At 45.7% G+C, this 15,713-nt stretch overlaps 1 protein-coding gene across 1 annotated transcript; it reads left to right on the top strand.

The window, feature by feature from the left end:
* Window positions 1–756: 756 nt before the first annotated feature.
* TEX36 (testis expressed 36) lies at window positions 757–11,451 on the top strand. Its single transcript, XM_066239944.1, has 4 exons — window positions 757–807; window positions 5,784–5,915; window positions 6,513–6,593; window positions 11,155–11,451. The coding sequence occupies exons 1-4, from the start codon at window positions 757–759 to the stop codon at window positions 11,449–11,451; spliced, it is 561 nt and encodes a 186-aa protein (XP_066096041.1).
* Window positions 11,452–15,713: the final 4,262 nt, after the last annotated feature.

The following is a 15,713-nucleotide window of genomic DNA, read 5'->3' as shown; positions in this document are numbered from 1 at the left end:
CGTGTCCCATCCACTGGCTACTGACCCTTGTTTCCTCCTTTATAAATGAGCCGAAGGTGGTCGCGGGAAAAGAATGAATGAGGAACACGCGGCAGTGTCTGGTTTAGCACAGCTGCTGGCGTTTCAGAATCTCCCCCGAGTGACTTCCTGTGGGTCTGTGGTGGGCAGTCAGCTGAGCGAGCTGTGAGAAAGTCCCTCTGGGACAGTGACTCTGATTGGGACACAGAGGTGGCCATGGAAGGGGCACCAAGGGAGGCTTAGGTCTTGGGCAAAGCAATGCCACCGATGTGGGCAAGGTCATTCCCAGCCCAGATTCAATTTACTTTTCTGAAAGCTAAGAGGTTGTAGCAGATGATTACCATGGGAACATTCAACCCAAATGTTATCGATGGAAGGATTTAGAGGGTAATAAAGTTTCCCACTATCTCAAGACTGGCCCTCACGAGTCTGACCTGTGTGTGGGGATCCGCAGCTGGGACCTGCTGGCTCCCTGACTCAGACGCTGAGGAGCAGCAGCTGCCAGAAGCTGGCAGCAGGAACTCTCAGGGAGCTTAGAAGACCTGCTCTCCTTCTCCATTGTGACGGGCTGGCTAGCTTCTATGACAACAGCGGGCACTCTCCAAAGTCCCATCCTGGCAGAGGCTGAGAATGGAAGATCAGGAACCAGGATGAGGAGTGGCTCCCAGACGCGGAGAGCTTCCGAGGCGATGGAGAGATGAGGGAGCCGACCTCCGCCACACTCAGTTCCTGCAGAAAATGCCCAAAGGGAGATGCTTCAACCCGCCTGTCGACAAGGACGGAAGATGGGTAAGAAAGACGGCGCCCTCTTAGCATTCCCAGGCCACGCGGCGGTCAGGGGCGTGGAGCCGACGGCAGGCCCGCTCTGCTGCTTACTGTGGCATGATGTGGCAGGTGCCTTCACCCGGCCTCAGTCTCCTTCTCTGTGAAATGGGAACCTCAGAGCATTCCTGGGAGCAGGAAACGAAGTAACGCGTGTGCAAACACTCAGCACAGGGGCGCCGCGTGAGCGCGCACTAGGTGGGAACGGCCGCTTGCCCTGCTTTCCCCCAGTAACATCTACCGTTTAACAACCGATAGAATTTATTGTGTCACAAGGATGGCTTGTCTCCCTCCCTCTGCTAGAACGTGCAGAGCTGGGGAGCTGGGGTCTTCATCCTGTTTATTCGCTGATTGCACCCCCAGTGTCTGGAATAGACTCTGGGGCTCCGGATGTTCTCAGAAAATAGTTGTTCGAAGGAATTGGCATTACACTAGAAGCCTTGGAACAAACTCCGGTTGGCCCCCCCCAGTCTGACCCCCAAACCCCACTGGACTGTGAAATAGGAAGAGTCCAGAAAGGCACCATTTCCCAATCCCGATCATTTGAAAACTTGACCTTCTCAGTTTCACACTCTTCCTCAGACCTCTCTCTTATGATGCCACATATAAAACCTGGTGGGATCACCGCGATTCTCCCGTGTTCAAGAACGATTTGCTTCACACCTACCGTGTGAGGTGCTAGCCTTGTCAGTATAGACACACACACGTATATACATTCTTTCGTATACACCCTGCTTCGTTCCAGGCAAATTTAAAGTATGGAAAATCTTCATAGTAAAATAGTAAAGTATACATAAAATAAAAATTCAGAATCAGTTTGAATATACTTTAGAATACAAGGCCAATACAGGCCATGTGGCCTGCATGGTAGCATTTGGGCATCAAACTTGACTCCGAGCTCCCCGGCAGCCAAAGCAAAATAAGCAATAGTGTGAACTCCATAATGATTATGAAGAGAAAAACATTTAGTTTCACAGACTAAGTAGCTTCGCCTCTTTCTAAGGCCTGCGGCATGGGTTACAATTATGTTTGAGTATTATGAAGTGCTGACCAAAAAGGGGTTTTTATTTCTCAGGTAAACATAAATCCAGAGGTTGTCAGTTCATGGCTGGTACCTATGTTCTAGAGCAGTGGTCTCAAACATTTTTGGGCCACGGACCGGTTTAATGTCAGAAAATATTTTCATGGACCGGCCTTTAGGGTGGGATGGATAAATGTATCACGTGACCAAGACAAGCATCAAGAGTGAGTCTTAGAAGGATGTAACAGAGGGAATCTGGTCATTTTTAAAAAATAAAACATCATTCAGACTTAAATATAAATAAAACGGAAATAATGTAAATTATTTATTCTTTCTCTGTGGACCGGTACCAAATCATTCTTTGTGTGGGGCTGTCAGACTCAGGCTGGGAAAGGAAGACAAGATCAAAGGACAACTGGACAGAAGACACCTGTCAGCCAAGTCTGCCCTTTTTTAGGGATGCCCCCTGTATGAGGTGACCCTGACTCTCCTGCCCATCCTCCAGGGAGCCTGGGTGCGTGATGGCGTCAGCTTTGTTTGGTTGTTTCCTTGCCCTGGGTCCTCACTCTTCCTTTCCCAGGAGCCCCGCCCCATCGACTTCTATGGGGGGGGTCATCTTATGGGGTCACATGGCTGATTTAGCTGCAAAGGAGTTTTGGGAAGGTATTTTTAACTGGCTACATTGCCACCCAAACGAAGTCAGAGTTCTATTCCAAGGGAGGAAGTGAGCATGATGAATGCTTCCTCTCCTGTCCCCAGGCCAGGACTGTGTCCAGCACCTGGTTTCAGCTGGACAGATGGTGGCTCCGTCCAAGTGCGACGTGAGTCTTTGGTGTGGAAATCCTTGCCGCTGCCGGCCCCTAACAGCATGGAAAGAACGGTGCCTGCCCTCAAGTTCTCCAAAGGAACTCTTAGACAAGTTGGAAAAAAATAAAGAAATGGTTGGCTTTGAGTCGGCAGCGGCCCAGTCGGAAGGGTAGTAATTGCCACATCACAAGCGAAAGTCATTTTGCAGTTGACCTAGCTGTCTGTAATCTGGCTGCTGCCAGGTGAGGGAAATCCTTTTCCACACGCTCCCCCCTCCCCTATTTAGTATTTCAGTCATTGAGTGAGTGAACGCAGCAAAAATTTCACCGCCAACGAGTTAAAAAGCTGTATTTCACGGTTACAATATCTAACAGAAGGGTTTATTTCACAGTTGTCATGGTATAGCCATTAAGTATATATTTTAAAAGGAGTGAAATTAAAATGCTAGAGGGCCACTTTTTACTCGCGATTTAGCCCACAGACTCGCAGAATACAAATGAACTGAAGCCGGCTGTCACGGAGGTGGTGGGAGGGGTCATTCCTGAGGAAGGAACAGCGTCCACCATGGCCGGACGGTCCACGCTTCCCGGAGAGGTGTCGGCATGGTCAGAGTGGAAGCGGTGGAGGGAGGTGTTCCGAGTTCGGAGGCCCTTTGTATGACTTATATTTACTTAAAAATATACAACTGTTTAAAAACATATAAAAATATATATATAATACAAGGTGAATTACACACATAGAGATTGACTTTGAAAAATGTTCTAGGGTATGTGTTCAGTGAGAAAAGCAAGGTGCAAAACAGTATGTAGCATATGGTTTGCTTTTTGTATAGGAATGTAAGTTACCTCTGCAGGGACAGGTGTTTGCACCTGATCATATGAGCACGCAGGTGTGCATAGTCTTACCTGAGGTGGCAGTTGGGGGGTGACAGGGAGGGGAAGGAGAGAGTAACCAAAACTGACTGCTAAATAAAAAGGCATGTACAATTTTTTAGATATCACATTTTAAATCCAGTCCTATGTATGCAAAATTATCCATATGTATGCGTGTCCATTGGTAATGGGACTTATATAAAACAGGGTCATTGAAGAGTTAAGGGAGGGAAAAACGGTGACCTGATTTCAGTTAATTTGACTTTCTTATGTTCTTTCTTGTTTAATTTCTTTTTTTAAACCACGAGTACATATTACAACTCTAATCAGAAACAAATATACTTGTTGTGGGAAACAAGATGAGATAATAAATGCATTTAGTTAAGACACGTTTGCATGGTGGAAAAGAAAGCCTTCCTCCTTCCCTGACTCCCTCTGCCAAGGGGGCCCTGTCACACTTCCCTGCACACCCTCCCCAGAGCCTGGTGCGTGATGGCACGTTGATTTGCACGGGTTTTTTTTTCTTCATTGCCTTTGGTCCCCGTTCCTACTCGCCTCACCCCACAGGAAGCCTTTCAAATGTGTTTAACGAAAATTCTATTTGGATATGTTCTGGCCAAGTTATGTATTGTTTTGTGTGCACGGGTTCTTTATTTACAGACGTGGGTGAGTGTATAGACCTCATTCTGCTTTCTCCTTTCTCCCACACAGTGCTGCGTTTAAAAAGTCTCCCACCGCTGTGTCCTCTCTAGCCGGTTCCTTCTCACCGCCGCCGAAAACACCCACCCGGTGCACGGCATGGATGATGTCACCCCCCCCTTTATACATAAATAAATGCTAACATCCTAAACACACTCTTGTGTAGGCAGGAAGCATAAGCCACCTGAACAGACAGTTCTATTGTGACTTGAGAAGTAATGAGAGAGAGTGGTAGCTGTTGGGTATTATTCTATTCGAAAAGAGAAGGAAGCAGGGCCCACCCGAGGCCATGGCTGTGGGCTTGGGGACCAGGGAGGGGACAGTGGTGGGTAAAGGTAGCCCCTGCTCACAGTTACTGAGTACTATCTGGGTGCACGCATTTTCTGTTCTAATCACATCGACCCTATCACGGCTGTTATTCCCGTTTTACAGATAGACTGGGGCTTGGAAAAGCGATGTCCCTTGCACGAAGCTCACCTCACAAGAGAGAGTGAGCTGGGACTAGACCAGGACAAGAGGGCAGTCTGTGACCCAAGCACGGTTTCAGGCCTCCCCCCTTTGTGGGAAGTCTCACCAAGAGTTGAGGCCTTCTCTTCTGTTTGCATTTTAGTATCCCCTCTTAGATCTCTCTTAGAGACCCTACTTCAAAGCCCACTTTGTTGGGGAGGGGGTTAAGAGGTGCTATTTAAATAAAATTGGGGTGAGCTGTGGCCATCAAATGTCTCCTACACCCCCCCCCATCTTAGGAGCGAAGGGCTTCTTCCCCCAGCTGCCGAGTGTGGCCTCTGGTGGTTGGTCCAACCTGAAGAGAGCCGCCTCCCAAGGCCACCCCTCTTCCTGGGGCAGCCCACACCCACGGACTGATGGACACAGGTGCACAAAGGCCCAGTCCCCTTGCCCCAACTCAGGACAACTCTGAGAAGCCATCCCGTGTCCAGATCTCTCTGTGGGGTTGACAGAGGCCCTTGTAGGGACCACCTCCCTCTACCCTGCCCTGTTTCCTTCCCTCCCTTTCATACGGAGGTACAAAGCCCACCTTCTCCCAATCATCTTCTCACTCTTTACCACCCTACATTCTCAGTGGGGGGTCACCGGGGACCCTTCCCTCCTTGATGCCCCTGTGTTTCAGGGTCCACCCCATCCCTGCAGGAGGTTGGCTCACCCCCATGAACATGGGTGGGTCTTTGTTCCCAAGCACAGGTAGCGCTGGGACCAGAAAGATCTCAAATGACAGGTCTTCATCTCCTCAGTGTACATCAGCTCCCGCTCGGAGGGCCACACCCTCCTCACCAGGCCACAGAGGTATTTCCCCAACTCCGGCGGCACAGCAGGGGTGGCCTTGTAACTTGAAACAACTGGCGGTGATGGCCTTGGGCCATGACAATATTTTTTGTCTTGGAAAGAATACTTAAAAATTATGCCATTTCCATCACATGCCAGGAGCACCCAAATTGCGTTTTAATCATTTTACGGAGGAAGCCCTGGTCCTTGGCTCCGAGACTCCGCTATGTCTGCTTTTAATCAAGGCGTGTGCTGTCTTCCAGTTCCCTGACATCGGACTGACACAGAAGACACCGGAATCCATCACCGGTGCTATGTTAAAGGAGGCCCACAATCCACACTTCTGCCGGCAAATAGAAGGGAAGCTACCGCCCATCTACAAAGTCCGGGAGAAGGTGAGTTGAGTCCAGTCGCTGGCCATGGCCACATGCTCCCACAGCTCTCCAGGGCGGGCGGTGCCCCTGCCATCTTGGGCCAGATCATTCTTCCTTGGGAGGGGCTGCTCACTTACCATTCTCAGACTCCTACACACTGCTCACATCCCTCACCTGATAACACTAGTCCGTGGGACACCCCAGATACTCTCTGCAAGGAGCTACTTCCCGGTTCAAGCAATCAAGTTAGGCTCGTCCATGGACAAAAAGCACACCATTGGTTACCACTCACAGTTTGTTAGCACGCAGGTTCTGCCCCCCCCACCCCCAGTTCCCGAGCAGCCTCAGGGGCATGACGTTGCCTGCAGGAGACACAGGCATGGGTTTCTGCTGCGCTGACTCAAGGTTGAGTTCAAAGCCTTGAGCGGATGTGCACACCTTTGACTTTCCGCTCCTGTGCTGGGTGCTCCACCTCTGCCGATGGGTCTCATCCTCACTCAGGGGTCACTTCGTCCCTCCTGCCACTCCACCAGAGACTGGTGCTGAGAGCAGGTGGGGGTATGGGGTGGGGGTGGGGTTCTGATGTGTGCCTTATGTCCCTCCCTTTTTCACTCCCAGCAAGCGGTCCATAACAACTTCCCCTTCTCTGTACATGACAATCGGCACAGCTTCCAGAATTCGGAATACTACCTTGACTCCGTGAGTATTGCTGTCCAACTTGCTAATCAAATGGGGAGCGACATCGGGGTTCTTGACTTTCTGCGACGTCAATTGGAACAAGGTCAAACGAAAGCTTCATAACAGGTTAACAAAAACAAACAAACAAACAAAACAAACAAACAAAAAAAGCATGAAGCTCCCAAAGTTCAAAGTTGCACACAACTCTCAAACTCGGAACCAGCTTTCTGATTTTTTTGTGTGTGCATCTCATGCTTCTTAAAGTCCTGGCTAGTTATAAATGGCCTCATTAGAGAGCTTTCTAGTAAAGAGGTCACATAGGGATTGCCTGTGGGGGTATCTGCTTGGCAAAGCCAGAACCCACCAAGAGGGGTCAAAGGATGGGGAGCTGACCTACTATTAAGAAGGACTTCCTAATCACTGGAGTTGTCTTTTCTCTAGAGGTAGTGAGTTCCTCATTGTAAAGCCAGTAGCCATGACCACCATTACAGCTGCCTGGCCCATGCAGGTTCACATTAGATTCAGACAGATGGTAATGAAACAATGGAGCCAAGAACTGGTGGGCCATCATCTCTAATCCTAGCTTGCACTCGGTGGGCAAGTAAAAACACACACTGGGCTCCAAAATCCACTCATTCAGTGCTCACAAAGCTACTGACTTTATCCGAGTTTCCTAGAATCAAAGGTTTCTAGCTCACCAGACTTATTCACCTCTGTTCCCCATCTCCTTCCTTCTCCCTGCACAAACTCTGCACAAACTGGCTTCTCACTCAGCACTCCACCATCTTGGCTGCTTCTCCTCTCCTCCATGTGGCCTTTCTCTGCTCTCCTCTCTAATGCTAATCTCAGGAACCTAGAGAGCAAGCTCCCAGTCTGCCCCACTTTATAGTGTATAAATCCAAACCTTTAATCCAATATACAAATAAAGAAGTCTCTGATACAAAGTCACTTATCAGAGGCATGATGGGATTCCTCATGAGAGTGCACCACCCCACATAAAAAAGAATGGGAAAGGCTTAGTCCTAAAACCAAGCCCCAGGCTACAAGGATCCTGCCTGCCCACAGCCCGCCACAACACACATTAATATAATCACGCCCATTCCAAGCAAGAAGAGCAACTAATATCACCTGGGTGACGGGCTCCTACATGGGCAGTGCCATCTTTAACAAAGAGAGCGTAATATCTTTTATCTGCCCATTACTCGTCTTTGGAGAAAATCAAGCCTGACCACTACTTGTTAGTGGTGGTTTCAGGCAGTACCGTGCAATGGAAAGACATTACAAGCCATATATGTCATTTAAAATTTTCTAGTTAGCCCCATGAAGTACAAAAGAAACAGATGAAAATAATTTTTATATATTTTATTTAATCCAATGATTCTCTAAATCATCACTTTAAAAGGTAGTCAATTAAAATTTATTCATGAGATATTTTACATCCCCTTAAGTCTTTAAATCCAGTTTGTATTTTATACTTATGCTACCTCTGAATTTGGAATATTGACATTTCAAGTGCTCAATAGCACATGTGATTAGGGGCCATTGAACTGGGCAGGGCAGAGTTAACATTTCCTAGGGAGAGGGTTGTATCAGGTGACCTCTGAGAATACTTACAGAATCTGAAAGTCCACAATGATGATCATGATCATGTTAATAATACCCACCATTTATTAAGAAGATGTCATATGTTATTACCACATTATCTCATTTATTCCTCAATACTACATTATCGGTTCATTACTCTTATTATCTCCAATTTAGAGGGGAGGAAACTGAGAACCAGCAAAGTTAAACAATTGTCCCAAAGCTACCCTGTTCCTCTCGGCTACGAGAGCTAAGCCACACTGAAATGGTTTCACTGAAAAGATCTGCTTGGCCTCTGCAGAGTGTTAAGTACAGAACCAGAATATCCACTCTGCCTGCTTCTCTAAACAGAGGTTTAAAATGATTTTTTTAAACTACCAAAGTAGGGCTCTGACTGGATTTCTCAGAGGATAGAGTGTCGGCCCACCATGCAAATGTCCTGGGTTCGATCCCCAGTCAGAGCACACATAAGAAGTGACCATTTACTTCTCTTTCCCTCCCTCTCCCCCTTGTCTCTCTCCTCCGCTCCCATAGCCAGTGGCTTGGTTGGTCTGATCGTCCGCCCCAGACAGGGTTGCTGGATGAAGCCCAGTTGGGGCATATGCAGTAATCTGTCTATCTCCCCTCCTCTCACTTAAACAAAACAAAAAGCTACCCAAGTAATGTATGTCCTTTAAAATTTTTTATATAATACAGAATTATATAACATTAAAAATGAAATTCGCACCCTCATTTTCCCTCCTCACAATCTTACCTTGATGACTCACTGATAATGTTCTTGTGAGTAAAGTTGGAGAACTTTTTGCAATTCATGTGCAAACATACACAGATAGGTGTATGTCTTTTAATGAAATAAACAGGATTGAGCCACATGTATTGTCTGAGAGGTGTGCTGGTCTCTTAGAAAACATTGGGAACTTTCCAGATTTCTCTACCTTCTGGAATAATTTGTATAATGTATAGATTTTTCCACTTAATGACAGATAGAATTTCCCATTAAATTATTGGGCACTGATTTTTTTAGGGTTAGTTTTTTGTTGTTGTTGGTTTGTTTTTTTTTTTTTGTTGTTGTTGTTTTTTTGTATTTTTCTGAAGCTGGAAACAGGGAGGCAATCAGACAGACTCCCACATGCACCCGACCGGGATCTACCGGGCACACCCATCAGGGGGCGATGCTCTGCCCATCTGGTGCGTTGCTCTGTTGCAACCAGAGCCATTCTAGTGCCTGAGGTGGAGGCCATGGAGCCATCCTCAGCACCCAGGCCAACTTTGCTCCAGTGGAGCCTTGGCTGCGGGAGGGGAAGAGAGAGACAGAGAGGAAGGAGAGGGGGAAGGGTGGAGAAGCAGATGGGCGCTTCTCCTGTGTGCCCTGGCCGGGAATCGAACCCAGGACTCCTGCACGCCAGGCCAATGCTCTACCACTGAGCAACCGGCCAGGGGTAGGGTAAATTTTTTTACACTATATTTTCACTTTCTCCCTTGATTATTAATCTATTCAAACTTTCTCAAATAGAGATTTTGCTACGGGTTTACCTAAAATCGCCTTGTTTCAAATTTTTTGGTATGATATTTTAAAAAATATTCTCACTTTGCTGTTTTTTTTTCATCTTTTTCAGTTGAATGTTTAGTTCATATACTTGCAACTGTTTTTGTTAATACATTTTTTAAAACCATAAATAGGCTCCAGATAATTGCTTTGGTAACCCAACGGAGACCAAAGACCCTAGTTTTCTAAGTAGGGTGTCATCATTATTTGCTTCCAAATAGTCTATTATTTAACTTTTTAAAATTTCTTTTTTTTAACTAAGTTTTGAATTTTCTACATGGTTAGAATTTTTAAAGATCATTCTTTTGTTTTGCTAATCTCTAGTTCTATGGTTTATGATAAAAATAGATAGAATATAATCTGTGATTTCTATTTTTAATTATAAAGATTATCTCTGTTATCTTATATATAAATCGTTTTAACAAATGTTTCATTGGTGTTAAGAAAGACTGTATCTTCCCCATCCAAACAGTCTCTTTATTAAACCCTCCTTAAATTGGCCTATTCAGTGTGCCTTATGTCACTCTGAATGACGCAGAGCCTTGGGGAAAAAAAACAACCTCGCTTTCCTAATGTAAAATACGTAATCTAGTGTCTGTTTTGTTCTAGTCTTTCGTGGAAGCATGGTGTTTTCTTGTTAGTTTTCACCTGCTGGTGACCCAATCAAAAGCACCATGTGGAATCCGTGGTCATTCTCAGGACCATGTGCAAGGTGCTGGGAATTAACGAGGAGGCCTGTGGAACAGAGGTCCAAAGGAGCTGCCTTCCTCTCGGGGACCCTCCAGGATGGGGAGAACCCAGCCTCTTCGGACCTCCCACCACCTGTCCCACTGAATGCTGGAGGTGCCCCCGGGGGCAGGGAGAATACTCTGAGGAGCTACCCGGGTGCAGAGAACCTACTGCGGGTCCCGGGGGGTCCAGGCTGAATAATAGGCTATTTCTACCTGCGGACTCTCTGATTCTGCCGTCCATGCCTCCAGAAGTCCAGTCCCCTGGTGGCAGTGAAAGACTTTGAGAACAGGAACAGACACCAGCATGTTCTGGGTGTTAATTTATAGTCTTCAGCGGGTTGGTAAAGGATGCCTCTCACAAGGGTTGTCGTATTGTGCATTTAAATGGAGACTGTCGGCCTGACCTGTGGTGGCGCAGTGGATAAAGCGTCGACCTGGAAATGCTGAGGTCGCCGGTTCGAAACCCTGGGCTTGCTTGGTCAAGGCACATATGGGAGTTGATGCTTCCAGCTCCTCCCCCCTTCTCTCCTCTCTCTCTCTCTCTCTCTCTCTCTCTCTGTCTCTCCCTCTCCTCTCTAAAATGAATAAATAAATAAAATTTTAAAAAAGTTTAAAAAAATAAATAAATAAATGGAGACTGTCACGTGGCTGGTTTTACCGGAGACCTCAGAACTGGGTGACCTTGAATATTTTTCTCCTAATCTTCTTGTTTCTTCCCCAGGGCCTGGGACGTAAAAAGATCCCCCCAGAAAAAAGGCAACATGCTTCAAGGAATTTCAATCTTTGGGCGTGTGACTATGTCCCGTCTTGTCTTGACGGCTTTTCAAATAACCAAATATCATATGTCTGTCAGGAAGCTGTGGTGGTTCCAATTTTCAGACGCTTTCCAAGACATTATCATGAGGTGTGGAGCACTTTCAAGTTCATTTCTGAGCGAAGCTACGCAGAGTTTTTGAAAAAGACTCCGAAAGTAAGGTTTGCGATTGACAAAAAGGCTGATTCTTCACTGCAGCCCTAATCTTTCCAGAAGATTCTTGATGAGTTTTGTAATACTGGTCTTTCATTGGATGGACCCTTGGATCCAGCAGGACCATTTAACAAAAAAGTTTGTTTAGAATTAGAGATTGTATACGCCTTAATGCTGAGGGGACGCTTTCTTGTAGTGACAACAGAGAGACCGAGGTCCTTAACTTACATGGAGAAACCAGACAGGAGATCGCTATGTCACCACACCCCACATTTAAGATATTTTTTTATGATTTTTAATTAGGTTGAAACACATTCAAGTCCTTATAAAATAAAAATATGTGAAGAGAAACACATTTTAAATGAATGTTGTACACAAAGTTAACAATTTTTTTAAATTGCCACATTAACTTGTGTGTGTGTGTGGGGAATTTTAGAAATTGCATAAGTAATCTGTGGTTATATTTTCACTTTGTAATTTCCCACCACGCAGAAAGAGCAGGTGTTTCCCCTTGGTTCTACCACATGTCTGATCTTGGTCCTATCCGCATCAGTAAGTTAACCATTGGTTTTTATTCTGTGCATTTACCATCAAAGAGATGAGCATGACCACACAAAGATTGGAATATAACTGTGTTACACAACCCACAGCGGTCTATATTTTTCCTCTGATATTTAACAGGTGTGTCCTGGAGTTCTTATGGTGTGAGTGTGAACAGACTGATTTGCTTTTTAAACTACTACATTTATTTCCTAAAATGAAGTGCCATAATTAAAATTTTTTTAAATTTATTGACTTTTAGAGAGAGAGAGAGAGAGGAAAGGAGAAAGAGAAACATTGATTTGTTGTTTCACTTATTTATGTATTATTCATCGTTTGATTCTTGTATGTGCCCTGATCGGGGATCAAACCCGCAACCGTGGCATAGTGGGATGATGCTCTGACTAACTGAGCTACCCGGCCAGGGCTATGCGTCATACTTTTTAAAATTATCTTCTTGTTCATGAGAGCTTGAGTTGTTTATAATGTTTGGCTGTCAGAGCCAGCGCCGCACGCACAGTTTTGATCAAACTCTTTGAGAGCATATTTACGTGGCTTCTGGAGAAATCTCTGGAAAGTTGCCTTTTTTGTGCTGGTTGGGGGCTTTAGGCAGAGGCAACGTTTTAATAACTACTCCCAGACTTCCTTAGGAAAATACTGGACCAATGAAACTCCTGCCAACATGGTCTGTGCACTTCTGTTTCTCTCACCTCAAATCATCTTTTAGGTATTTAAGGATAGATATTTAAGGGCAAAAAATGGTATCTAGTTTTTTCTTGTGCATTTCTCTGATTATTAGTCAAGTTGAGCATCTTTTCCCGCTTGGCGACCATTTATATTTCCTTCCGTCAATTGTCACCATCATCCTACGTCCAGAGCTTCCTGTTCGTATTTGGATATGCTTTTGAGAGATGAATTTTAGAATAAGTTTATCGAGTCAATTCATTAGCCATTTCATGGGAATTTTCCCAAATTTAGATATTGACTTATAGGAGACTCGACATCTTTATGCCATAGTATAGTTTCCTATTTATTTAAATCTTACTTATGGTCTTCAGTAAAGTGTTATAATTTTTTTTTTTTTTGCATAGGTCTAACATGTTTCTTTTCTATGTTTGTTCCTGTACATTTTAAACTTTTGTGGTTTCTTTTTTTTTTTTTTTTTTGTTTTGTTTTTTTTTTTTTTTTTTTCTGAAGCTGGAAATGGGGAGAGACAGTCAGACAGACTCCCGCATGCGCCCGACCGGGATCCACCCGGCACGCCCACCAGGGACGACGCTCTGCCCACCAGGGGGCGATAATCTGCCCATCCTGGGCGTCGCCATGTTGCAACCAGAGCCACTCTAGCGCCTGGGGCAGAGGCCACAGAGCCATCCCCAGCGCCCGGGCCATCTCTGCTCCAATGGAGCCTTGGCTGCGGGAGGGGAAGAGAGAGACAGAGAGGAAAGCGCGGCGGAGGGGTGGAGAAGCAAATGGGCGCTTCTCCTGTGTGCCCTGGCCGGGAATTGAACCCGGGTCCTCCGCACGCTAGGCCGACGCTCTACCGCTGAGCCAACCGGCCAGGGCGTGGTTTCTTTTTTGAATGTTACCTTTTCAAGTGACACTTTTAGGTTGGTTTTGCCTGATGCACAAAACGAAACAAACAAACAAAAAGCCATTGATTTCTGTGTGTAAATCTTGTGTTTTTCACCTGGTTACACTTCTCATAGACAATCAAATAATATATCAAAAATAAAGCTTGAATAATTTTTTCCGCCGATTCCCTTGGATTCTTCCATGTAGATGATCGTCATTTGTGAAAGTGAGGATTTCCATCATTTCTCGCAAGTCTGTAGCCTCACACTCAGGGTTCCATGGCGTTGGCTTTGCCCATGTAAGTTCCCTGAAAGGCGTGTCTCTGCCCTCTTGACATGGGGGAATGCCATTCTCCAGGTAGATTTCCTTCTCTTCTCTCAGGGCGTCCTCACAAACCCTCGCTAGTTGAACCTCTGCCTCTCCTCTCCTTTTTCTCCCCAAACACCAAACAACTTTACCAAGAGCGGCCCCAGGTTCAATGTACTGAAGATGAAATTTTAAAAATTACCGAAAGAGGTATACAGAACCCAGTCTGCAGTCATGTGAGGGAGAGGGGCGTGTGGCTGGGGAGACACATCCCATCCCTGACTCTTTGGGATGAAAGAGTGGCATGGGGAGGGTATCGTTACCATTTACAGAAACACAGATTAGATACCTTGCCCTGAAAACCAGTCTTTTTTTCCCACTTAATTGCTTTCTACACAAAAATAAAATGACTAATGACTTCACAGTATTCAGTTCAGAGAACCAAGAACAAAGGATACAGCCCATTGATGGAGGGGTCGGCCTTGGGGGCTCCAGGGTTACCACCCAAAATACAATAACCCGGTTCACAAAATGAACATCTTTAATAACTTGGCATGATGTCAATGACTTGCTGTTGTTGTTCTTTGTTTTAGTGTGTTGTTTTGAACAGAGGAATAAACAGCCGGTTAAAGAAACCCCAACTTACTAATCAATTACATGCAGGTGTTTATAGATTTCTTCTGTTTTAATGAATTAGACTTGGAGTTGTGCCATCCTAGAAATGATTTAGACACAAAAGGAATGGCTGATGGCTTAGTAATAACGTTTCTGAGTACTGCTGCCTACTATCCACTCTCGAACAATGGTAGGAAGCTTCAGTTACTGACGGTGTCTGCAATAGGCATGTGCATAAATACTGAATTTCTATACACCCCAAAATCAGATCTCAAGGCTCTTAGACATGACACTTGAAGATTGGTGATTTTTTTATACATAACCAATACTTAAATGCTGCCTATTTTTAGGCAGAGAAGCACATCTCAACTGGTCTGTTCTGACATTGATGACTAATTTTAAAGATGGCCCTCTCTTTGTTTTGCACACTTAGTGGCTATCTTTGGCCACAGCCATCTCTGTTCTGGTGGTCACCGACTCAGATGCCATGACTGTCTTTTTCCTTCCATGACTGATGCCACAGCCATTCTGGAACGACATCCACTGTGCAGGTGAATAGTCAACTGCAACTCCAATCAAAGTTCAGGACACACCTCTTCTGCTCCACGTGTCAGAGAGTAATGCCATTTCCCCCAATTCAACATTTTTTTTAAACCTACAGACCATACTGAGGACTCCTGGGGGAAGGGGGTGGGGGGAAGGAGTTAGATGTAGGGGAGGAAGGGCTTGAAATGACAAGCTAAGTATAGTTTTCCCATATGTTCTGTTGAGTTCAGGGAAGAACCATGCTGTTGTGGTTACACCCTAAGAACCATAAAACAAGCAGGAAGAATCAATTTCCTCCTCCAGGCTCTTTGCTGCCACCCACAACCTTTGGTCTTAGTGTGGCGTCTCTAATCAGTGACTGGGGAAGACCACCCTCCCCCCTTCAGCTTGGCTCTGGGCTTCGCTCCAGGAGGAACGTGGCTGACACTTCACAGAGGGCTCAGAGAGCGCTGCCCCGACGGGAGCCTATCAAAACAAGGGGCGACATTTCGTGCAACACAGAGTATGTAAGTCAACATGTTACGGGTATACCAAAACAAGCCCAAATACTAAACAACAGATCAACCCCCTGTCAGAGCCTGACTCAATGAGTAAGTAGAATGAATAAAGTTGTAACTCACACATTTGTCTACGGCTCTATGAAGTCATTGCATTTGATAGGAGTGGCGTGTGACGTCTGCAGAGAGTAACCCCTATCCCCTCAAATGCCGTATTCTCTCTCCCGATCGAAA

This window comes from Saccopteryx bilineata, chromosome 7 (genome assembly GCF_036850765.1).
Source record: "Saccopteryx bilineata isolate mSacBil1 chromosome 7, mSacBil1_pri_phased_curated, whole genome shotgun sequence".
NCBI lineage: Eukaryota > Metazoa > Chordata > Mammalia > Chiroptera > Emballonuridae > Saccopteryx > Saccopteryx bilineata.
Note: the sequence above shows the minus strand (reverse complement) of the source record. Positions and strands in the feature narration are given on the sequence as shown.